Source organism: Tachysurus vachellii, chromosome 12 (assembly GCF_030014155.1).
Source record: "Tachysurus vachellii isolate PV-2020 chromosome 12, HZAU_Pvac_v1, whole genome shotgun sequence".
In the NCBI taxonomy this organism is placed as follows: Eukaryota; Metazoa; Chordata; class Actinopteri; order Siluriformes; family Bagridae; genus Tachysurus; species Tachysurus vachellii.
In genome coordinates, this window is record NC_083471.1 from 25,760,462 (window position 1) to 25,785,164 (window position 24,703).

At 44.3% G+C, this 24,703-nt stretch overlaps 2 protein-coding genes across 6 annotated transcripts in view; both read left to right on the forward strand.

Moving 5' to 3' along the window:
• kat6a (K(lysine) acetyltransferase 6A) overlaps nucleotides 1-15,066 on the forward strand; it is a 37,342-nt gene extending 22,276 nt beyond the window's left edge. For 2 of the 5 annotated variants that reach the window (XM_060883972.1, XM_060883973.1), the window contains exons 7-17: nucleotides 1-45; nucleotides 488-600; nucleotides 2,171-2,286; nucleotides 2,612-2,753; nucleotides 6,092-6,253; nucleotides 6,394-6,487; nucleotides 7,622-7,853; nucleotides 8,061-8,262; nucleotides 8,373-9,017; nucleotides 9,226-9,478; nucleotides 9,573-15,066. The exon at nucleotides 1-45 is cut by the window's left edge and continues 323 nt beyond it. In XM_060883972.1, coding sequence (XP_060739955.1) covers nucleotides 1-45; nucleotides 488-600; nucleotides 2,171-2,286; nucleotides 2,612-2,753; nucleotides 6,092-6,253; nucleotides 6,394-6,487; nucleotides 7,622-7,853; nucleotides 8,061-8,262; nucleotides 8,373-9,017; nucleotides 9,226-9,478; nucleotides 9,573-12,742 — 5,174 coding nt within the window. In that variant the 3' untranslated portion in view covers nucleotides 12,743-15,066. The remainder of the gene's footprint in view (nucleotides 46-487; nucleotides 601-2,170; nucleotides 2,287-2,611; nucleotides 2,754-6,091; nucleotides 6,254-6,393; nucleotides 6,488-7,621; nucleotides 7,854-8,060; nucleotides 8,263-8,372; nucleotides 9,018-9,225; nucleotides 9,479-9,572) is intronic. The other 3 variants (XM_060883977.1, XM_060883974.1, XM_060883975.1) reach the window with 3 other exon arrangements.
• A 1,269-nt stretch (nucleotides 15,067-16,335) lies between these two features.
• On the forward strand, nucleotides 16,336-24,027 carry ap3m2 (adaptor related protein complex 3 subunit mu 2). The gene is made up of 9 exons (XM_060883969.1): nucleotides 16,336-16,448; nucleotides 17,464-17,754; nucleotides 18,015-18,186; nucleotides 18,364-18,501; nucleotides 20,082-20,167; nucleotides 20,650-20,783; nucleotides 21,814-22,021; nucleotides 22,372-22,516; nucleotides 22,950-24,027. Exons 2-9 carry the CDS (start codon nucleotides 17,482-17,484, stop codon nucleotides 23,048-23,050), a joined length of 1,257 nt encoding a protein of 418 aa, XP_060739952.1. The 5' UTR covers nucleotides 16,336-16,448; nucleotides 17,464-17,481; the 3' UTR covers nucleotides 23,051-24,027.
• Nucleotides 24,028-24,703: the final 676 nt, after the last annotated feature.

Consider the following 24,703-nt stretch of genomic DNA (forward strand, 5'->3'; position numbering starts at 1 on the left):
GTAAGAAAAGCGGCAGGAAATCAGATACACACCAGCGCACAGGGGGTGAGAAGCAGCAGCAACCTGATGTTTAACACCGCGATACGAGATACAGAACCGAACAGCGCACAGTTTCACCTTCTCTTTTATCTTCTGTACTAATTATACAGTTCCACAACAGCGACGGTAGTCCGATCGGTCAGAAGATGCCGATTTGGTTTCTATAGTAACAGCCGGAGATGTTTCTGTAATCAGATATTTATTCATCACTTATTAAAGTCGGTCTGTCTACAGACGATGATACAGATGATAAACTGCCTTTTATTTTTGTTTTAGTAACTTTCAGTAGCGATAAAAGAGGCCGGTGAGGGAACGCAATAGAGAACAGGAAGTGCAGGTTGCTGTGGTAGAAAACTCACTTTTTGGGACCTGCTGTTTTAGAAAAATCTACAACAACCTGATCACGTGTGTGTGTGTGTGTGTGTGTGTGTGTATTAATTACCCACAGACAATCAAGATTGTGATGACTGGAAGGAGGACGAGGAGAAACTACCAGGACACGAGAACCTGACCGAGAAGGATGTAGAACTTTTCAGACACATCCAGGAGCTGGCACTACAGGTACGAACGGAGGGAAGGAAATATTAAAAAAAATGGATGGGTAGATGGCTCAGTGCAGTAGCAGGCTGTGAATTGGCCTGAGGCTGCTAGTCTTCTATGGAGAAATACACACACACACACACACACTTCTTTTGAAAAGGTTCATTTCAACAGCAGCTGGCAGACAGGATCGCTCTACAACAGGCAAACAATAGAACACCGCCTAAGTGATATTTACAACATGGCCGCTGCTCTTTTTTCTTTTTTTTTTTAGCCGTGACGAGCTTCTTCTTAAAGGGGCAGTTCAGCTGAAAAACAAATGTAACTCGCTTTCAGTTTTTTCGCCCTGAAACACGTTAAATAACTTCACGTTGCTCTGTTTGAGCAGGAAGCTCCGTAGCTATGTGCTGTCGCATAAAATAGGACCAACTGATTGAAGACCGCAGTCTGATCTCGAAATTTGTAACATGCAGATCAGATCAGTCGTAATCTATTACTCCGCCTTAAATATTTAGGCCACACCTCCTTAAAGGTAGGGTCTCCGTTGTTTGAAAGCCAATGTTGACTTCTAAAATCACCGAAACAAACACGCCCCTAACCCAAATGGGCCCCACCCCTGTATTGATAGCTCCGCCCACACATACATACGTAACCCAGGCAACTAACAGAAAGAAATGTGTCTTTATCATAGCTGAAGGGAAGAACAATACGATTGTAGGTAAACAAACAAGCAAAAATGACACACAAGCATAATCATGTAAAGGACAAAGACATATATTAGTTCTGTGTAACAAAACAAAACCAACGTTACTCACCTATCGAGAAGGAAAAAAGCGCCTCGGCGTCTTAAGTAAAGTTGGTCACATATTCACAGATTGGAGTTTCCCGAGTCAATAACTCCTGAGCTAAACACTGTTACTACACAAAACACGGTTGTAGCTGCGTCTCTACATTACTACGATAGAAAAGAGGTGTTATTTGTGTAGTAACAGCGTTTAGCTCAGGAGTTATTGACTCAGGAAACTCCAATCTGTGAATATGTGACCAACTTCCTGCTCCTTCAGTTCTCTCCAGCGCTGGAAAGCTGATCCTATATTAACACGTCCTACTTCTTACCTTATCGTAAGTCTTTCTTCTCTTTCTTTCTTTGTTTTTATCCTCCATGTCAATGTTAAAACCGCTTTCTGCTAATGTCACACATGCGCACTGAACACTCTCTCCGCCCATATCGACAAGACACGCCCCTTTCTGCTCATTGGCTACACGTTTGTTTTGTTTTTGTTTTGTTTGTCGTCTCGACGCAGTTTTCCGAAGCGTTTCTCAAACAACGGAGACCCCACCTTTAATACACTAACAATGTTATAATTCTACTATTAATACCGTCGTCCGTAACGCTACTGTTACCGCTAATACTACAGCGATTTTTAATACTGTTAATTACTGATACTATTTTTTACTCTAGTGCTGCTGATACAATTTGTGTTTATATTACTTTATTATTATTACTATAAGCTTGAGACTTTTTTATTTATTTAAATTTTTTTTTTATACCCAATTAAATATTTCCGTTCTTATTTCTCCGCCCCTGCAGAAAGTCGGTGTGACGGGGCCTCCGGACCCACAGATGCGCTGTCCTTCAGTCATCGAGTTTGGGAAGTACGAGATCCAGACGTGGTACTCGTCGCCGTACCCTCAGGAGTACAGCAGGTAATGTCCACGTATCGAGTCATTTCGTTTGTTGTCCGAATTATTTCTCCTGACCAATCGGGTTGTTGTAAAAACACGAGAGATTACAGCGCTTGTGAATAAAATAGATAAATAAAATAAACTATGGAAGTTTATCTGAAACGAGCTAAAACTAGAGCATCGTTTAGTTTGAATATTTTGGTGTACTTTTTTTTATTTCTTCATTCTCTTCTTTCCTCCCTGCAGTGTACTGCTTTCGGAAATTTTCAAAGAACGTTTCCTGTTTTCGAGTGTTGTACTTCTAGTAATTGTGTGTGTGTGTGTGTGGGTGTGTGTCCCCTCCCAGACTTCCTAAGCTGTACCTGTGTGAGTTCTGCCTGCGCTACATGAAGAGCCGCAGCATCCTGTACCAGCACATGCGCAAGTGCACGTGGTTTCACCCACCCGCTAACGAGATCTACAGGAAGGACGACGTCTCCGTGTTTGAGGTGAGGCTTCGAGACCTCTGTGTGTGTGTGTGTGTGTGGTTTGTGGCTGGGAGGAGAACACACACACGTGCGCGCACACAAGCACACGAGGTCTGCGGCCTACGCCCATATCCTGTTCTTTAGAGCCGCTGTAACGATGCATCACAGAGAGTGGAGAGAGAGTAGTTTAGGTTTTTCTTTGTATTTATTTTCTTTCTTTTTTTTTTTTTTTAAATAAGGCGCAGTTAAAAGCGTCCTCTATGATTATCACCGTGAGACGGAGGGATACTGAAACAACTCCGTCGTCTTCTCAAGGAAAAATAGATGGATTTTAAGGGATGTGCTTTATTTCATGATATTAAAAAGCTAATCTTGTAGCTGGGGCCTGCTGTTAGTGTTTATTTTTAAAATTTGGTGCCTCCTTTTACTGGTAGCTGTGTGTGTGTGTGTGTCTGTGTCTGTGTGTGTGTGTGTCTGTGTGTGTCTGTGTGTGTGTGTGTCTGTGTGTGTGTGTGTCTGTGTGTGTGTGTCTGTGTGTGTGTGTCTGTGTGTGTGTGTCTGTGTGTGTGTGTGTCTGTGTGTGTGTGTGTGTCTGTGTGTGTGTGTGTCTGTGTGTGTGTGTGTCTGTGTGTGTGTGTGTCTGTGTGTGTGTGTGTCTGTGTGTGTCTGTGTGTGTGTGTGTCTGTGTGTGTGTGTGTGTCTGTGTGTGTGTGTCTGTGTGTGTGTGTGTGTGTGTGTGTGTGTGTGTGTGTGTGTGTCTGTGTGTGTGTGTGTCTGTGTGTGTGTGTGTCTGTGTGTGTGTGTGTCTGTGTGTGTGTGTGTCTGTGTGTGTGTGTGTCTGTCTGTGTGTGTGTCTGTCTGTGTGTGTGTCTGTCTGTGTGTGTGTCTGTCTGTGTGTGTGTCTGTCTGTGTGTGTGTCTGTCTGTGTGTGTGTCTGTCTGTGTGTGTGTCTGTGTGTGTGTCTGTCTGTGTGTGTGTCTGTCTGTGTGTGTGTCTGTCTGTGTCTGTCTGTGTGTGTGTGTCTGTGTGTGTGTGTCTGTGTCTGTCTGTGTGTGTGTGTCTGTGTCTGTCTGTGTGTGTGTGTCTGTGTGTGGACACGCGCTACAAAACCCACACAGGACTGCGAGCGCCTGTCAGGCTGGTTTCAGGAGGCTCATGTTTCAGCTCCTGACTCAGCAGCATTAACAGACTGTATTGTTTTTTTTATCCCTCTTCTATAGATCCCTCCCTGTTCTAGGAGCTGCGGCTTAACCGCTTCATGTCACCATGCAAATACACAACGGCACAAATAATTAATGGGCAATACAGTCAGTAACAGAACAGCAGAGTCAGTACAAGTCCAACAGAGAGACAATCAGTAGAGCCGTATGATAAACAAATACGATGAGGAAACTTCTTTAATAATTAATAAAACTATATTTTAGCATCCGCTCGTTTGTTACTGTTGTGTTTCGAGAGAATTTGTATCCGTGACTAACACGCTGATAAGCGTGAAGTAGTGTTAATTTAGTCAGCTATTTTTAATTTAGTCTTAGTCTTAGTCTTAGTCTTGTGCCAAATGTCCTTGTTAGTTTTAGTCATATTTAGTCATTCACATATCTTTTTTGTTAGTCTTAGTTTTAGTCGACTAAAAGTCTCGTCATTTTAGTCTGGTTTTAGTCAAAAGAAAACTCAAGGTATCTTAGTCAAGTTTTAGTCGACTAAAAGTCTTTTAATTTTAGTCTAGTTTTAGTCAAAAAATTGTAGCTTGACCACATCTGGAATCTATTGTAAGAATAAATACAACGAGGCCTCATTAAATGCAATAATATCAGGAACACAAGTGTTATAGTGGAAATAAATAACTTAATGAAAAGCCTAAGATCAAAACTGTAGGTGTGTGTGTGTGTATGTGTATATGTATATATATATACACACACACACACACACACACACACACACACACACAAGGTATTGCACACACCATTATTGATGATATTTGGAGCAATATTACATGTAATTGTTAAACTTGATTCCCTTACATATACATTTGTTTTTAAGCCTAATTATTCATTTTGATTATGATGTGATTGTGACAGGGGGGTGGGAAGAGGTTTCAGGTTGGGGGTAAAGAGTTTTTTCTGTCATCACTTTTGAATAAGAAACAATATCAAGGCTATAAAACTTGTCAAAACTCCACGAATCACAAAAGTATCAGTGAGAAGTTGAGAACACGTTTAAACAGTGCACACACTCGAACTTAACCGCACATCACATTTTTTACTTTATTGATACTGCTTTTAATCGTAATGCAAAGACCGGTCATCGGGACATAAGCTGTCATGTACAATAAAAGAGCTGCGCAGAGACAGGAAATATAATTTAACACAAAAAGCCTGACTAGACCAGGGGTGGACCTGCGCTCAGGAGTTTTTATTTATTTATTTATTTATTTGAGCGGCGTGTGGAAGAATTCTTTCTACACACACTATTGTATTTCTTGATAACAGACCGCTGCGAACTATAACACACCGTTGCCATGAAAAACAGAGCGTTGCCATGGACACACAGGATTCTAACCGTAGAGACGGAGCGCACTATTTTCTTTAGCGGAAACAATACAATTGTTTTTAAATCAATAAACTCCTTTTTAAATCGTCATTTTGAGTCACATTATCGATTTATTTGGTAGGTAGCAATGTAATAAACGGGATCCGCTTCACGGACCTGTAACTTGAGCAACAGCGAAGCCACGAACTCGTACTGAATATTTTAAAGGCGTAACAGCTGATGAAAAAGCAGAGACAATTGTAGACGAAAACGAAGAGAGATTTTATCTTAGTTTTTATTTTATACAAAACCTTTTCGTCTCGTCTTTTTTCGTCAACAATAATGCATGTTAATTTAGTCTTAGCGTTTTTGGACAGTGACGCAGTCTCGTCATCGTCTCGTCTCAGTCATGGAAAAAAAGGTTGTTGACGAACGTATTTCGTCTCGTCTTGTCTGACGAAATTAACACTAGCGTGAAGTGACAACTTTTGCCGACTTTTGGGAATTTTTTTATTTTTATTTTTAATCACCTGTATATTTATGTCGTGTTTTCTTTACAGAGTAACAGTCTTTGTCTTGGACGTTTACCTTCAGCACCAGGAGGGACGACAAATTGGCCTGAAAATTCTGTTTAAAAAAAAAAAAAAAAAAAGAAACAATTTTTAAAATTTCATAGACGATCAAGTCCATAAGAGAACAGAGAGAGAGGAAAAATATACATCAGCAAATCTCCCAATTATTTACAAAGCAAAACCAGAACAAATATATTTAAGATAATAGACCTAAATACAAAAATAAAAGAAACTATTTATTTGTTTGTGTCGGTTCAGGTCGATGGGAACGTCAGCACAATATATTGTCAGAACCTCTGTCTACTCGCTAAGCTCTTTCTGGACCACAAGACTCTGTACTACGACGTGGAACCGTTCCTTTTTTACGTGCTCACGCAGAACGACTCCAAAGGCTGTCATCTGGTCGGATACTTCTCCAAGGTGAGCTGGATCCTCTGCTGGAGAATACGTTAAATGTTTTAGAAATACTGAACATGATTAAATGATTTTAATCACTCAGGTAAGTGTAGTTGAGTCTCGTTTGTTCTTATCCTCAGTGTCCATTTTTTTCTTCTTCACAGGAGAAACATTGCCAGCAAAAGTACAACGTTTCCTGCATTATGATTCTTCCACAGTACCAGCGCAGGGGCTACGGACGCTTCCTCATTGACTTCAGTACGTCTCGTGGTTTGCTGAACGTGTCAGCATGCAGGAGTGGAAGACATTTGCTGTTTTGTGTTGGATGGATGGATGTATGGATGAAATGAACCTACATTTACATTCACAACATTTGGCAGACTCTCTTATCCATAGCGACATACAGAAGTGCTTAAGTCTATCATTGGATACGTTAACTCCGGTTCGCTAGGTTACATACTCGTATATAAACATATATGCAACAACTAGCATGTGGCTTGCTGACTAAGGGGCTTTTTACACCTGGTCACTTCATGCGTTTTCTGTGATCTGATATCTATCCGACGGTAAAAAGACCAGGTCTAAATGCCCTCCGAAACGTTTTGGAGACGGATATAAATCCGACAGTACAAACCACTTCAGGAGGTGGTCTGGGACGCGTTTCAGATGAAACTGGACAGGTGTAAATGTATGTGGTTGTTCAAGCCACATACGTCAGCGCTAAACTCCTCCCAAACGGAAGTACGTCACGCAGGTGATCTTTCACCCAGGCATCTCGTCGGGGCTTAAAATGCGCTGCTGCTGCCAGCGAAAACGCAGCAAACAGTAAACGCTGTTTTTTTGTAGCATAAACGTCGTAACCAGTTTTTTCGTCTTCTTTTTGATCGTGTTCTGAAAACTGCACACACCAAAGTGTGTTCCGTTTCAATTACCCTGGAAATGAGGTCAAATATATTCACATTTTGGGCGGGAGTAGAAAGATCGGATCGATATCCGATTCGCCGAGACGCGTTTGTGTCCTAATGTAAATGGAACAGTTTTAACAAATCAGATAGCTATCGGATCAGAGACAACACATGAAGTGACCGGGTGTAAAAAGGCCCCAAATAACCTCACTTTATCAGCACAGATCTACATCACTTCCTTTTAATTTTAAAATCTGCCTTCCCATCATCCTTATGGTATCTATCGATTTCTCAAGCTCAGCCCACCCATCCATCCAGGTTTCTTTTGTCATTCGCACTGTTGTCCATCCATTCGTTGTTTTTTGTTTTTGTTTGTGTTTATTATTTTTTTTCTTCTTCTTTCTATCTCCCATCACTGTCCCCTAACGAGTCACTCCAGTCCTCTACCTGAGAATAACCGTGTGGCTGCCTGCCTGTCTGTGTGTAGGCTACCTGTTGTCGAAGCGAGAAGGCCAACCTGGGTCTCCAGAGAAGCCTCTGTCTGATCTGGGCCGCCTCTCTTACATGGCTTACTGGAGGAGCGTTGTGCTCGAGTGCTTGCATGAGGTGCGAGACCGAAAGCTCACCATCCGCCGCCTCAGCAAGATCACTGGAATCTGCCCTCAGGACATCACGGCCACACTGCAGAATCTCAACATGCTGGAGAATAGAGGGGACCGGTGAGAGAAAGACTTTCCTGATTCTGATTTTCTTAAAACTTTTAGGTCATGATCGAGGTAAAGTGGAAAACCCCCGAAAAATAGAACTCGATGCTACATGTTAATTAGTGCACGTTGGTAACATTTTGGCAAAAGTTGGATTTTAGAAAAAGGCGTTTTGAAATGTGTGGCTACTCTTAATTCTCTAACCTTATCCTGTCTGTCCAGTCTGGTTCTGGTTCGCAGGGAAAAGCTGGTGTCGGCTCACATGGCCCGGCTCCATGCTCGCCCTCGGCTTCTGGAAGTCGACCCGGACTGCTTACGGTGGACACCGGTGATTGTCGCCAACCCAGTCGTGTCTGATGAAGACGGGGAAGAAGATGACGACGAGGACGAAGAAGAAGATGGGGAGAAAGAAAATAACAAAGATGTGAGTAATGATTTTGTCCTTATTAAGAGTTTTAGATCAGTTGTTTATTATAACATTTTATTAATCTGACTAAAATTAATCTGACTGCTTTTGTTTTTTTTGTACCGCAGTTGAAATCAAATCGCAAAAGTTCCCCGCTGCCATGGAATAGAATAGACAAGGAGGTCAATGAAGAAAAAAAGTGCTTCCCAACATTCCCCAAGAATCAGTGCTCTCCGCCCACGTCCCCCATACGCAACAGTCTCCCGAGCCCTGAATCCACACCTGCGCAAGCCAACGGGGAGCGCCGGGGTCGTGGGCGGCCTCCTAAAAACTGGCCGTGGGGAAAAGTCAAGGATCAACCTCGTCCCGGTCCGGGACGGCCGCGGAAAATCAGGCCCAAAGAGGACGACGATGAAGAATATCAGTCTCCAAACAAAATGACACCGGTATCCATGTCTCCATCTCCTCCTTTCTCGTCTGAGAAGGAGCCAAACTGCACCGAGCGGCTGATCGGGACGTCGAGGCTCTCTGCACTTCCTCTGGCACGGAACAGAGGGCGCCCTGTACGGAACAGAGGAGGCCCGAAACGTAGGCTAAGTGAGGAGTCGGGAGACGACGTGCCCTCCTTAACCATGGCCCCTAGGCTGAGTGAATCTCCGGTCCCTCATTCCTGCTCAAGTGAAACCAGTGAGGAGGATGATCACTACAATGAAGAGATGGGTGCTCGCTCTCCTCCTGTTCTTACCAAGCCGACATTAGGGCTTAAAAGCAAGGTGGGTGAAAATCGGATACACAAACTTTTCTTTTCTCTCTTTTTGTTTACGCTTTTTGTGGTTAAAGTATTCCCAGTAACTGCAGACTGTGGAAGCTTTAAATGAAATATTTATTGAAATGCATTCAGGAGATTCAGTCGTTCTGGTGTTTAACGTGTGGCGAATATGGGGATTGTGCTTTGAATAAATTCCTCCCTCTTCTTTCTAGAAGACCCCACGGAAAAGGCGCATTCGTCAGCGTAGCCACCCGCACAGCAGTGTGGTGACCGAAACCATTTCAGAGACGACCGAAGTTCTCGACGAACCTTTTGTAGACTCCGACTCTGAGAGGCCCATGCCCCGGTTAGAGGAAGAGACGCCATTTGGCCATACCCGCCGCTGTTACCCACCTGCTCGCAAACACTTGGACTCTGCACTTAAAACTATTCGCCCAGCCAGTCTGTCCGAGTCTGATGAGGATGGTTAGTAATATCCTGTTTTATTTATTTATTTTTTTAATTATTATTTTCTTTACTGTATGTCTGTAATTAATAGTATATTTTTCTTCTCACCCAGATCACACTCCAGTTCTGAAACCAGTAGGTAGCCTGAGAAGGTCAGAAGAGATGGAGGCGTTAGATAGAGTGGAGCCCTCTACTGTGACACCGCAGGTCCCCATAAAGAAGAAGAAAGGCTGGCCTAAGGGAAAGAGCCGTAAGCCACAGCATTGGAAAACGGACCCTGGAAGTAAACCGGGAAGTGGCGCAACCAACGCGGTTGCCGGCAGCACTTTGACAGCCCAGTCTTCAGAAGAACTCCAGAGACACATCCAGAGCAAACCTGGCAGGAAGCGCCGGAATTATTACCCACAACAGACCCAGGACGAAGGCGCCAGAGAAGAGCTGGACAGAAACCAGTTGTCTCAATTACAGTTAGAAAAGCCAGAGGAGCGAACCTTCAAGAGGAGACCTCTGTCATCTGACTTTGACTGCGAAAAGAGGAAAGATTCTGATGAAGGCATTTTCCCTAAACAAATGAGGGAACAGCCAAAGCCCAGAAGGCGGGGCCGGCCACCTAAAAAACCAAACCTTGAGCCCCCGGTTTCCAAACCGGCACCCATCTCTGAGCCAGAGGAAGAAGAGGAAGAAGAAGATCAAACATGGTCTGAAGAGAAGCCAAGCCGTTCACCTTCCTGCAGCTTATCCCAGGCCTCCAGCTCCAGAGTTCCACAGAGCAGAGATGGTGACATGGCAGACCAAGAGGAGGACGAGGAAAGAGAGGATGAGGATAACATCTCGGGCAACAGAAGAACAGGGGCTGTCTCAGGCTCAGGAAGCAGGCGGAGCGATGATCACGACGCAGATGACGAAGGAGACGGTCGACTAGAGGAGAAAAGTGATGCTGACAAGAGGAGAAAAAACCAGGACTCTGAGGAGGATGATGAAGAGGTAGAAGATGAGGAGGAGGAACAGTCATCTCCTCCGCGTTCACCCCCTGTTAAAGAAGAACCGCAGAGTGGGGAAGGTTTTTTAGACATGCAGGAGAGTGGGTCACGGGAGTACATCCACAAGCAGGAAGAGGTGGAAGATGAGGAAGAGGAAGAAGAGGTCCAAGAGGTTAAGACGCGCTCCGTTGACTCCCAGGATGAAAGGCGGCGACGGGAGCAGGAGGAATCTGCTGCCGCGGCTGCTGCCGTGGAGACTGTGACTTCCATCGCAATTCCCTCTGATCCGCCACACATGGAGACGATGGATAGCAAATCTGACCTGCTGTTGGAGGCAGAACATCCTCATGCAAACTCTGAGTTTAAGGATGAATTGAGCCACCATTCACATGACCACCATCACAGCAGTGAACTGGACCTAGAGACAGTCCAGGCAGTCCAGTCCCTCACACAAGGAGAGGCCCAGGATGAGGAAGCAGAAACACACAGCGCTTACCAGGACTGCGAAGAGACCCTAGCAGCCTGTCGAACCCTGCAGAACTATAGCCATGGGGAAGGAGAGGAGGAATCACTCACCATGGTAGAAGACTGTGGTGCCTCTCAACATAGCAGCCCCATGGCCAACCCTCCCATGCCCCCTTTAGCTAGTCAATCTGTGCGATCGGTTAACAGCCCTGGAATGACTCCAGGATCTCTTGAAGCTGGACCAGGTGTGTCTGGTCCTGCAAGTGGAAATGGGGGAGGCTACACCCAAATAACCCCAGAGCATCCTAGTTCACTTTCTGCCCCATCATTGCAGAACATGGAGACATCACCCATGATGGATGTGCCATCCGTGTCTGACCATTCTCAACAGGTGGTGGACAGTGGGTTCAGTGACTTGGGCAGTATCGAGAGTACCACAGAGAACTACGACAACCCAAGTAGTTATGACTCCACTATGGGTGGAGGAGGTGGTGGTGGTGGAAATAGTGGCAGTGGAAGCAGTATGTCTGTTACGGTAGCTACTGTCTCATCTGCTTCTTCATCGTCCACATCATCCTCCTCTTCCTCACAAGGCAATAGCTGTTCCTTTGTGTCGACTCCTGGCATGTCGTCTTCCAGTGCTTCTGTGGGCTCTCAACTTGCTATGGGCAGCTGCAGCTTGATTCAGCAGGCTGGTCCTGGTCCAAATGGTGGGCCTGGTTCTAATGGTGGTAGTAGTGTCCCTCAGCCGCCTCCGCCACCTCCTCCACCCTCAGCTAACACCCAAAGTTGTGGCATCAAGTCCCCCCAAAGCTGTGTAATTGAAAGACCTCCAAGTGCGAGTCAACCTCAGCAGCAACAGCAGCAGCAGCAAAAGAAGGTTCCTCAGCAGCAACAGCCAAACCCTCAACCTGCACCGTCAGCGCCTCCACCACCTCCTCCTCAGCAGCAGGCACTTTCCCAGTGTAGCATGGGGAATACCTTTGCTTCCACACCCATGATCATGGAGATTCCTGAGAGTGCAGGAAGCGGTGGAAGTGGTCGAAGCATTTACGACCGAATGGGCCAGGACTTTGGTGCAGGTGGCTATGCTCAACCGTCAGCTACATTTAGTTTGGCCAAACTCCAGCAGCTTACCAACACAATCATGGACCCTCATGCCATGTCTTATTCACATTCAGCTGCTGTCACCTCTTACGCCACAAGCGCCACTTTGCCCAACCCCAGCCTGGCGCAGCTTGCCTCCTCCCCGCATCCTCCTCTGCCTCAGGCTCAGGCCACCATGACTCCACCTCCTAATCTCAGCTCTAGCTCAATGAATCTTGGCACTCCCTTAATCCAGTGCAACATGCCAGGAGCCAACATCGGCCTACCTCCTCCACCCCACACCCAGCGCCTTCAGGGTCAAATGGGCACAGTGAAAGGCCACATCGCTATTCGCTCTAAGGCCCAAATCTCTGCAGGTTCTCCACACCAACAGCAGATCTATGGTCGAAGCTCAATGCAAGGGTCCCCTCGAACCCTGGCAGTGCAGCGGGGCATGATGACTAACCTCATGCCCACTCCAGCTTACAATTCAATGAACATGAACTCTCTGAACGCAGCCATGTCAGCCGGCTACCGCATGCCTCAGCCCATGATGAACAGCGGGTACCACAGCAACTACATGAACCAACCTGCCCAGTACCCCATGCAAATGCAGATGGGCATGATGGGAGGTCAGCCCTACCCGCAGCAGCCTATGCAGCCGAATCACCATGGCAACATGATGTATGCTGCTCCGTCGCACCACAGCTACGCCGGTGTACCCAAACAGTCGCCTTACATGAGCAGATGAGTAAGGGAGAAGTTATGCAGAGACAAACAAGAGGGTAAAGACAAAGACATTTAACCCCTTCCAGAAACAGACTCGCAATACACCGTGTTGTTACTGGAGTGCACCTACTTTACCCGAGACCTGGAAAACCGTGTTAGTGTGGTGGAACAGGAAAAGGTGCCGCAACTGGAGAGGTTTTACTTTTCAAGCCTTTACCCATACAATATGGTGAAGTTTTCACTCGGTTTTGCCCTACCGAAGCTGTGCAGCGTCAATCAAGCTGACCAGGGTAACGATGTGAGGTTTGAACAAACCTGACCACATCATGCAAACAGGGCACTCCTTTCCTTCCTCTGGTGTTCATCGCTTAACACAGGGTCGAAGACGATACGAAGCAGCCGGAGGATAAAAAGAACGGAGAAACAAACTCGCATTCGAAGTTCTTAACGGACTAAAACCTGGATCATGCAGTCTTTGGAATTGACATAGGAAGCCTTACCTTCAAAAAAAAAAAATTGTAGATTTAACTTGGCTCTAATTATTATTAATTATATTACCACCACATTTTTTTTATTTTTTATTTTTAAGTGTTCTCTTTATTTGGATGATTGTTAAAATGCTTGTGTTTCAGTCTAGCCTCATGCTTAGTTTAAATCTATAAATATATACGTGTGCGTGCGTGTGGCTGGCTATACAGGGGGGAAAGTGTTTGCTCTTATAAACATTCACATGCACATTCAGACACATACACACTTGCACACACGTTTTAATAGCCACTTCACGGTTAAGGTGGAGGCACTTCTGCGTGTGGGACATAGAGCTACTAAGGAGACACCAAGAGACGTTTTTAGTAATCCGTGTCTTCCCAGTTCTCAGTATACGACCACGTGTTAAGAATCAGCGGGACGGAGAAAGTGTACCTAGATGTCCATAAGTAGCAAGAAAGTACCAGTAGCCTGAATATAGGACTAGAGCTCCTGTGAAGATGTAAATATTCTGTTACTTCCTGATTCACAGCACAGGCTCCCAAACTGCAAAGCGAGTGAGCAAAAACCCCCTCTGTCACCAAAATACACTCCACTCACTCCACTAGAGGGCACTCTGATCAAGGGAGATTTGAATTTTTTCCCCCTTTTTTTTTCTTATTTTTTTATTTTTTTTTTTTTTAAACTTCATACTGCACAGTATAACAGGGGAAGCAGAACCAGTGGCGCTCTGTACACGTTGACTCCTACTGACACATGGCTTATCACAGACCTTCAGAGCTTCAGCTGGTAATGCAGTGCTGTTAGCCTTTAGCGATGAAGGAGATGCGGACAGCAATTCGCAGTGGCGTGCTCGTGCACGCAAAACACAAACCAAGACACGTGCTAACATCTTGGTTAAAGTGCATGTCGTACAGGGACGAATACCAGTATAGGACAAGGGGCAGAGAAACTCCTTTGTATTCCTTTGTATGTCCAGTATTCAATGTCAATATGAGGATTCTTAAAGATCTGAGGTTTTCATATATTATTTGTGTGTAATTTTTTTTGTTTGTTTATTATTGTTTTTTTTTTTGTTTGTTTTTTGTTCTTTGTTTTAATTTTTTCTGAATTTTATCAGACTGGGCAGCTTTCTTTTATGACACAAGCTGACTCTTTTTGACTTTAGTAAACTTATTGTAGAGAAAATGTTTTTTCTATAATATAAAACAAAAAATTGACATGGATATTGGTACTGTCATTTTTCACTTCTGTTTCAGGAAAAAAGAAAAAAAAAATCCTACATATTTTTTAGCTCAACTTGGGGTAATATTATTATTAAGAAATTCAAAACTAAAAAATTGCAGCTCACTTCTAGTGAATAAGATGCCTTTAACCTTTCCATTCCATCTCATCTCTAGAGTTTTCTATCTTTGTGTAGTATATTAATGCTATTTTAAAACAAAAGGAGACGAGGAATACCTAAAGGTCGTTTAGCTGTTCTTTTTTTTTTTTTTTCTTTTTTTTTCTTTTTTTTTTTTTCTTTTCCTTTTTCCTCCCACTCGGTTCTTTCCATGTGTGTATAGGACGTCCATTTAAGAGGCATGTAAAAATGAGCTCCGTATGTTTGTCTGTTTCTATTGCTTTTTTGTATCCTTTGTAATTGTACATGGTGAGTTGTAAGCTAAGTGAGAGCGCGGTAGACGGAGCGAGAGAGTACGAGCGACAGCGTTCCTGCCTCCGTCTCTCTCCTCTCCATTTCCTCCCTGTATGTATTTCCATTTATTTGTTTTTCTTTTTTTTCCTTCCTTTCTTAGCAAGTACTTTCAAAGAACTCTGTACATTTTAACATGAAACAAAAATAAATTATGTTGAGCCGTTTTACTAGTTTCTGCGTTACTATTCCTTCTGTGATTTTGTCGTGTCAGAGTTTTAGTTCGTTAGTGAGTGGAGTATAAAAGGACTGAAGAGCTAAGAGAAGACGAGAGAAGAACGGGACATAGAAGCCTTTATCATCGCCACGTATACGTTACAGCATAATTCTTTTCTTCACATACCCCAACTGTGGAGGTCAGGGTCAGAGTGCAGGGGCAGCTATGATACAGCACCCCTGTAGGTAGCAGGGAGGGTTGAGGGCCTTGCTCAAGGGCCCAGCAGTAGCAGCTCGGCTGTCCTGTGCGTTGAACCCCGATCCTCAACCCAGAGCCTTAACCAATTGAGCCACCACTGCCCCAAGAAGTAACACATGGTTACCGTTTTATGTGCTCACGTACACCTGTCTTAGAATTAAGTGAACAACTATAACCTCTGTATTCAAGCTTGATCCTGATCTCCACAACTGCAATCCCATCCTAGAATCCTTGGTAGGTTTTAAGTTTCATGTGATCGTCCTGTGTTTGTGCAGGTTTCCTCTTTTGTAGGTTTTTTTTTCCCTTCCATGATATGTTCCATGTTCCGTGTGATTGACCGGCTGACCAGCTACGGTGAGGCTTTTGATTCACCGCCATCAGGACCACGAGGTTCCTGAGGTCAGATGAACCAAACGAATAAATGGATGATAACTGTTTAGAAAAGAAAAATCGGTTCCAACGTTGTAGAAACCCATCTATTATGTTTTTAGTAGTCTTAAATCTTTAAGTAGTGAATGTATAAAAAAAAAAAATAAAAATGAAGGGACTTTTATTTATAAGCAAAAGGAGTTTATTTTGTTTGTTTATATTGTGTGATGGTGGAATGTAGCTGGTATTTTAAGTGTTTTTAATTTTCTTAGTACACTTTTCATTCCTTAAGCACTTTTTCTTATATCAATGCAAATCTAATGCAATGTTCTTAAATCATTTATTATTATTATTATTATTATTATTATTTGTGATTACATTTTTGACGCCATTTTTAACGTCCATTTTACCCTTTAGTTTGATGCAATCTAGACGGTTGTATCCTAAATGACTCGGTATAGATTATGTGCACTACTTAGGGTGCGTCAGACCTTATTTAATACGCCACCTAGTGCACTTAGTGTAGGAGGCAGGAAGATATATTGAGACGCGGCCCGAGACAAAGCCGTCCGTGATGTCCACCAATCGTATCTAGAGATGGGCGGGATAAACTATTAAGCGTGCTTTGCTATTGGTTAGGTTTAACGTCTGTCACGTACGCATTACCTCCTGTATAACGGCGCAGGAAGGGATATTTCTCATCTGCGCTTGTTTATAAAAGCCTAAAAGAAGAAAAGACGGATCACAAAATCTCCTGGGATTGTAGTAAGTGTTTCGCTTTAATAATCAAATTAAATAGTCGTCGTGTTTGTTGTACGTGTATAAAAGGCACAAAACTGTCGTGTTGTTGTGATGAGAAGCGGTCACAAGATCATCTTGTGATGTAAAGGAGGGGATTTAAAGTCCAGTAAACAAAGCACAAAGGTGTTCAGGTGTGTTTATTACCTGTGTACAGAAGAATACACGAGCTACAGAAGTCGGACACGATTAAATAATAAATCATGTATCAGATGTCCGTGAATACAGAGCAGCAGCACAGGTATCACCCGGGCCGAGGGGTGCCAAAACTATTGCAAAACAACATTGGTCCTAACATTAACCCGCAGTTTTTAACCTTTTATTGACTTTTATTTGTGCAGAATCGGATTGATAAAGACTTTCTGTTCACAAACTTATACGGTGTAGGTTTATAGGTCCGATAGAAAAGCAGAAGAAGGAGAAAAATATATATAAATATTTGTTTAGAAGAGATTTGGTGTCTCTAAAGAGAGAAACACACGAATAAGACTAATAAATGTAGACAAACAAAACAAATCATATAATCATGACAAAATAAATGGTGGGTTATAAACTAAGATCTGTCTGAAAAACTCCTGCAATTGCAAGATGATGATTCTTCTAATTCTAATTCTTCTTCTTCTTCTTCTTCTTATTATTATTATTATCGATGAGCAACATTTATTAAATATTTTTTTGTGCCCGATTGATTCAAATTAACATCCACTTCTGTCCTTTAGACTTTACCCTAATAGCTCATTTCAGGCTCCTTGCTGCGTGCACTTGACCTTATATGGAGTTTTGTGGGCGTTACTAAATGAAAACGAGCGGTGATGTAAATGAGCTTTGAGCTTTTACTGTTTGAACCCAGAACCAGCAACCCCAAGGGCTTGGGATTGGAGCTGTTATGTTACCATAGCAACAACCCCAACGTTAAGAGGTTCCCCGGTGCGGTCTCTGGTGTTCTGCTAGTTCTGACATCGCTTCGTTGTCTCGGTCGCAGGCAGTAGAATTGTCGAAGATGATCCACAGTTTGTTCCTGGTGAACTCCACGGGAGACATCTTCCTGGAGAAGCACTGGAAGAGCGTGGTGAGCCGCTCGGTGTGCGATTACTTCTTCGAGGCGCAGGAGCGAGCCAGCGAGCCGGAGAACGTTCCGCCGGTGATCCCGACGCCGCACCACTACCTCATCAACGTGCTCCGACATCGCATCTACTTCGTAGCTGTGATCCAGAGCGAGGTTCCTCCTCTGTTCGTCATCGAGTTCCTGCATCGTGTCGTCGATACGTTTCAGGTTTGTTCCTTCAACCCAAATTTAACACACAATGCGTTAATCACCCAGGAGACCTGCGTCAAACAGCGCGACGTTTGTTTTTATTTATTTTTCTTCCAATTAACAATCTTCCAGGTGTTAATGATGGCACACGTACACGTGCTGTGAACTGTTATATTCTGAGACCGAAACTAAACATCACCTCACGTTGACGTGGCCTCAGACAGCCGTGCCGTAACGACTGTAGCGGTAATAACGAACAAATTCACAAACATTCACAGGACTATTTTGGCGTGTGCTCCGAGGCGGCCATTAAAGACAACGTGGTGGTGGTGTACGAGCTGCTGGAGGAGATGCTGGATAACGGGTTTCCCCTGGCCACAGAATCCAACATATTGAAAGAGCTGATTAAACCTCCGACCATCCTGCGCACCGTCGTCAACACCATCACAGGTAACCATCGTGATCAGCAGTCACCTTCATACCACCACAGAGCCGTCGGTTTTCCGTAACAGCAGCTCTGACTGTAGCGCAGCTTCAAATCGCATGTTTATATTAAAAAGCTTATCGTTTCTATAGTAACAGCTCGTTCACACTGATTTAAAACCCGCGTGTGTGTTTTATAAACAGGAAGCACTAATGTCGGAGAACAGCTCCCTACGGGTCAGCTCTCTGTGGTGCCGTGGAGACGCACCGGAGTCAAATACACCAACAACGAGGCTTACTTCGACGTGGTGGAAGAGATCGACGCCATCATCGACAAGTCAGGTACAAAACCACGTGTGTGCTGCGTTTAGGCCCAAAATAACAAAAACCCTCTTTAAACACCAGCATTAAACATTCCGAGGTTTTTGTTAAAACTGATACATGATAAATAAAGTAATAAAGGTGCCTCCACTTCCTGCATTATTAATTACACTCACACAAAAACAAACGTGGGTTAAAAAGTTAGAAAAATTTTTTAACCATCTACTGATTTAGATGATTTCATTTCATCTTTTACTTCACCACACCTTCAGAAAGAACTTCAGAAAGGCACAGTAACCATTTACCGGTATGATTCTTCTTCTTCATCGTGGCCTAATAGTTAGAGAGTCTGACTCCTAACCCTAAGGTTGTGGGTTCGAGTCTCGGGCCAGCAATACCACGACTGAGGTGCCCTTGAGCAAGGCACCGAATCCCCCCAACTGCTCCCCTGGCGCCGCAGCATAAATGGCTGCCCACTGCTCTGGGTGTGTGTTCACGGTGTGTGTGTGTGTGTGTGTGTGTTCACTGCTGTGTGTGTGCACTTTGGATGGGTTAAACACAGAGAACAAATTCTGAGTATGGGTCACCGTACTTAGCCGTATGTCACGACACGTCACTTTTCTTCTTCTAATTTTTTAGCACTGCACTGATACGTAGATGCTCGTTATTCTGTAGTAATTAACTGCTTTGTTTCTGAAGACGTTGTTCCGTATGAACAGTCTCTGTAATCGACCGTGACCTGAGCAGCATCAGAGCCTCACTCTGTCATCGTTAGTAGTAAGTTATTGTTAGTAGGGCTGGCGATAAAACGATAACGATATGTATCGCGATAGACACGTGATCGATATCGATTAAAAAATGTGATGTTTTTAATTCTTTGTCAGAAGAAAACAGAGGTCGCGAAGCAAGTTTGGTTGCATTGACAAAGGCGCTCGCTCTCTGGTAACCTAGCAACATAGGGAGTGACACGCTAACAGCCAATCATGTAACAGTATCACGTTTGGTTGCGCCATATCGTCGTCTCGTGCCGGTCTGCTGGATTCCTCTTCAGTAACCGGCGATTGATGAGCAGAAAATGAGCCGCAAAAAAACGAGCGAGGAAATTGTAAATAAAAGAGGAAACGTCAGATCGCCAGTACGGCAGTTTATTAGATATTATAAGTCTGACCGAAGTCACACCGACGTCGTCTGCACATTATGCAAGACCGTTTCTCTATGTTTATATTTAACACTTGGCACGATTTTATTACACTTTATTAAGCATTTGTTACATTTTCTTTCATTTTGCACCTTAAATGTTAAGAGATAACAGTTATGTGTTCATTGTGACTTTAGACTCATGTTTACATTATAATTATGTGAGTTTTCCTGCTTGTTGACGTTTCTGTCTTAATAACTGAGGGGATTACGATCAGAAGGAGGTTAAGTTTAAAATAAAAAGGTTTAAATGTAATATATTTTTCTTCTGGTCCTTATTTTAAATGGGTCATAAAATATATCAATAATTATCGATATCGACCGATATGAAAGACTGATATCGTGATACAGTTTTCAGCCGTATCGCCCAGCCCTAACAGGATTTCTTTTCCTCTGTGCTTTAGGTTCTACAATCACAGCAGAGATCCAGGGTGTGATTGATGCGTGTGTGAAGCTGACAGGAATGCCAGATCTCACTCTGTCCTTTATGGTGAGTCCCATCACGTCTTTATTTCCGACTCAGACAAGTGACAAAACAACGATGTCTCGTTATCTGACCGCGATTAGAAACGGGCGGCGCTAGCGGCGCGAGTTCCGTCTACACAAAGGTAAAGGTGTTCTCTCTTTCTCTCCCTCTCTCTTTCTCTCCCTCTCTCTCTCTCTCTCTCTCTCTCTCTCTGTCTCTCTTTCTCTCTCTCTCTCTCTCCCTTTCTCTCTCTCTCACTCTCTCTCTCTCTTTCTCTCTCTCTCTCTCTCTCCCTTTCTCTCTCTCTCTCTCTCTCTCTCTCTCTCTCTCTCTCTTTCTCTCTCTCTCTCTCTCTCTCCCTTTCTCTCTCTCTCTCTTTCTCTCTCTCTCTCTCTCCCTTTCTCTCTCTCTCACTCTCTCTCTCTCTTTCTCTCTCTCTCTCTCTCTCCCTTTCTCTCTCTCTCTCTCTCTTTCTCTCTCTCTCTCCCTCTCCCTCTCCCTCCCAGAATCCCCGGCTGCTGGACGACGTAAGTTTCCACCCGTGTGTCCGCTTTAAACGTTGGGAAGCCGAGCGAATTCTGTCCTTCATCCCTCCAGACGGAAACTTCCGGCTGCTCTCCTACCACGTCAGCTCTCAGAAGTGAGAGAAGTTTCTTCCCTTCCTTTTTACACATCTGTTTTCAGATGTTTTTTACATCCTCACATAAGGAAGCAACCTTACAGCAACCTAACACATGAAGTCTCTTTGGATAAAAACAAACAAACAGAAGTTTAGAGACGTGTTGAGTAAAGAGTTTACATTAAGTCTGGAGGCTCTGGAGCTTTTTATATACTCATCTATATTTTGTTTGATGTTTCCTCTCTCTCTCTCTCTCTGTCTCTCTCTCTCTCTCTCTCTCTCTCTCTCTCTCTCTCTCTCTCCCTGTCTCTCTCTCTGTGTGTCTCTCTCTTCTCTCTCCCTCTCTCTCTCTCTCTCTCTCTCTCTCTCTGTCTCTCTGTCTCTCTCTCTCTCTCTTCTCTCTCCCTCTATCTCTCTTCTCTCTCCCTCTCTCTCTCTCTCTCTCTCTCTCTCTCTCTGTCTCTCTCTGTGTCTCTCTCTCTCTCTCTCTCTCTCTCTCTCTCTCTCTCTCTCTCTCTCCCTGTCTCTCTCTCTGTGTCTCTCTCTCTCTCTCTCTCTCTCTCTCTCTCTCTCTCTCTCTCTCTCTTCTCTCTCCATCTCGCTCTGTCTATCTCTCTCCCTCTGTCCCCCCGTCTCTCTCTCTCTGTCCCCCCTCTTTCTCTCTTCTCTCTCCCTCTCTCTCTCTCTTCTCTCTCTCTCCCTCTTCTCTCTCTCTCTCGCTCTCTCTCTTCTTTCTCCCTCTCCCTCTCCCTCTCTCTCTCTCTCTCTCTCTCTGTCTTCTTTCTCCCTCTCCCTCCCTCTCTCTTCTCTCTCCCTCTCTCTCTCTCTCTCTCTTCTCTCTCTCTCCCTCTTCTCTCTCTCTCTCTCTCTCTCTTCTTTCTCCCTCTCCCTCTCCCTCTCTCTGTCTCTCTCTCTCTCTCTCTCTCTTCTTTCTCCCTCTCCCTCTCCCTCCCTCTCTCTTCTCTCTCCCTCTCTCTCTCTCTCTGCCCCCCCCCCCTCTCTGTCTCTCTCTCTGCCCCCCCCCCCCCTTCTCCCTTCCCCCCTCCCCCAGTCTGGTGGCCATTCCAGTCTACGTTAAGCACAACATCTCGTTCCGTGAGGGCAGCTCTCAGGGCCGCTTCGACCTCACGCTCGGCCCCAAACAGACCATGGGGAAGGTCGTGGAGTCGGTTCTGGTGAGCAGTCAGCTCCCACGCAGCGTCCTCAACGCCAGCCTCAACCCTTCACAGGGCACCTACACCTTCGACCCCGTCACCAAGGTAACCGCTCTAACATGGTACCCGATGTGAACCGGCTACCTCTCATCAGGTAGCTGCTCACACCACCACCGTATACCTAGTGCTTGGTACAGTACAGAATGGGACGCACTAATGAGGCTGGTGTCTGTACGATCAGAAATATCAACATTCTCTCTCAGACGTATTAATAAATCACTAAAACTCTGTATGACGAGATTTATAACACTTCAGCGTTATGGACAAACACCAGCAACTCGCTAGTTTGTTGTGGCTAAAAACGTTAGTTAATCTAGCTAATCGTTAGGTATAATAATAACGTAAACACCACGTGTTCTGGGAATGTACGAGTGTCATGTTGTGTGTACGTGCAGCTCTTGACGTGGGACGTCGGGAAGATCAACCCTCAGAAGCTGCCGAGTCTGAAGGGCACCATGTGTCTGCAGGCCGGAGCCTCCAAACCAGACGAGAATCCGACCATCAACATCCAGTTTAAGATCCAGCAGATGGCCATCTCAGGTACGACCAGCTAACAGATCTTCAGCCTGGCGTGGAGACGCCGAACGAAGCTGCTCTCTGGAAACCTCAGGGAAAATTCAGACCTTATTTTTTTTTTTTCCATTAATTAAAGAACAGCACATCGTATGTTTTATCTATTTATATTTATTAAGTTAAATGTTCAGGAAGTTAGACAAAAAAAGCACAATTTGTCATGTTACCAAGAAACCAAACTGTTACAGAAGGCCAGTCATGACTCATATCTGACCACTAGGTGGCGGACTTGGCCTTAATAAGTTCTCTGCTCTGTCAGCGTTCACTCCGATCCTCACAGGATCGTCCGGGTTCGCGTGCGAGTGCAGCTTATGCGTGTCACATCCCCGCGCCATGGTAACGTATCATACAGTACGGACTCTCTGTGACACTTTGTTCCTTTCCTCTTTTTGTCCTAAAGGTCTGAAGGTAAATCGGTTGGACATGTACGGCGAGAAATACAAACCGTTCAAAGGCATCAAGTACATGACCAAGGCGGGGAAATTCCAGGTGCGGACCTAAAGGCTCGACCGCCTCTCCCGATTCCAGCCGTCTCCGGCGACAGCAGGACGTCACGGCATGGAGCGGGGCTTGGAAACGGAGGATACGTGTACGGGGTTGATTTAAGTCGGAACAATTTTTTCAAGATTTAAAGGAATACTTTGGTGGAAAATGCTGATAACGCTAAATGATCGCTGGGGTTAAACATCATCCCTGTACACACTGTAATAGCAATGTTAGCATTCCTCAGGTAAAAGTATTCCTTTAAACGTAGCCACTGTTCTCTAGTGTGGATGAAGGAAGCAGGCGGTCGTGTGTATCGAGTCTGAAGTCCACACCGACCTTCCTAAACACTCGTAACTTTAATAATTACAACCCAAGAAACAAACCTGCTCCGTCCACAGACTTCCAACGCGTTACGTTGTTAGACGTCCTGCTTCTCTTTTATCGGGTCTCTTTTTTCTCTCTCACAAAGCGGTTTGTCGTGAAATTTTATTTTATTTTATTTATTTAAAGCTTTAATCATCGGGAGAAAATACGGTAGCCGTACACCGAACCCCCGACACGACGAGGAAATCTACATGAAATCTACAATAACAGGGAAAAAAGCGCTTCTTCAAACGTTTCCAGATAGTCGACCGATATCTAGAGCACGCCGTCGTAACCCTGCCCTCGTATCGATCGCGCACTTAGTGCTCCATTTTACTAATGGCTTCACTGCTGAGACACTACCGTTACCGATCCCACGTCGGTGCTGTATCTCCAACCACATTATCCCTTAACTGTATACAGTTCACAAGCACATCATCTGTTACACACACACACACACACACACCTTCTGTAACCACTATTTCACTGTACGGTGAACGTCTAACTTCACTGAAGCAACGAGGACCAATTAAATATCATCACTGGATGTTTTCTGTTTGCTGTGTCTGTTTGTCTGTTCCTGATTTTGCAGTGATGCCGAATAAAAAAAACTGTCTGAACATTAAAAAGGGTGTTGTGTTGTTGTGTTGTTGTTGTATACATTACATTCAGGCTCTGGACAACCATAAGTCTGCTGTTGCTCTTCCTCTTCATCAGTTCTGATTGTATATAAGTCATGGCTACAGATCGCAGCAAATCAAAACAATTTGTGACTCTCTGGAAGCTCTGACTCTTTACGTGCATCTCGGTATATTCCGATTAACACAACAGCTTTTGTTATTATCCTGTTTTTATTTTATTTATTAAGTTCTGACTCTAACTTTGTACTCCAAACAAACTTCGATTTTCCATAATTGACTCGTTTTAAGAGACTAACTCGACATTAATTCAGACAACAAGCTCTGACTCGGTAATCTCTGACTCTACACAGTTTATAACACCTCACAAGCTGCGACTCTACATAAGCCCTGAAACTTTTTTAAGACGAGTCCTTAATGAGTTCTGACTCGGCAAAGTTCTAATAAGACTCCTTATTAGATTAGATTCAACTTTATTGTAATTACACATGTACAAGTACAAGGCAACGAAATGCAGTTTAGGTCTAAAGAGAGTGCAATAACAGCAAGTGCAGGATAAACTGACTAGTCTCTGACTCTCCACTAGCTCTGACTCTGTATATAACCTCTGACTCTACATGAGCTCTGACTCTTTATATATACACACTCTCACTCTGTGTTTATATTT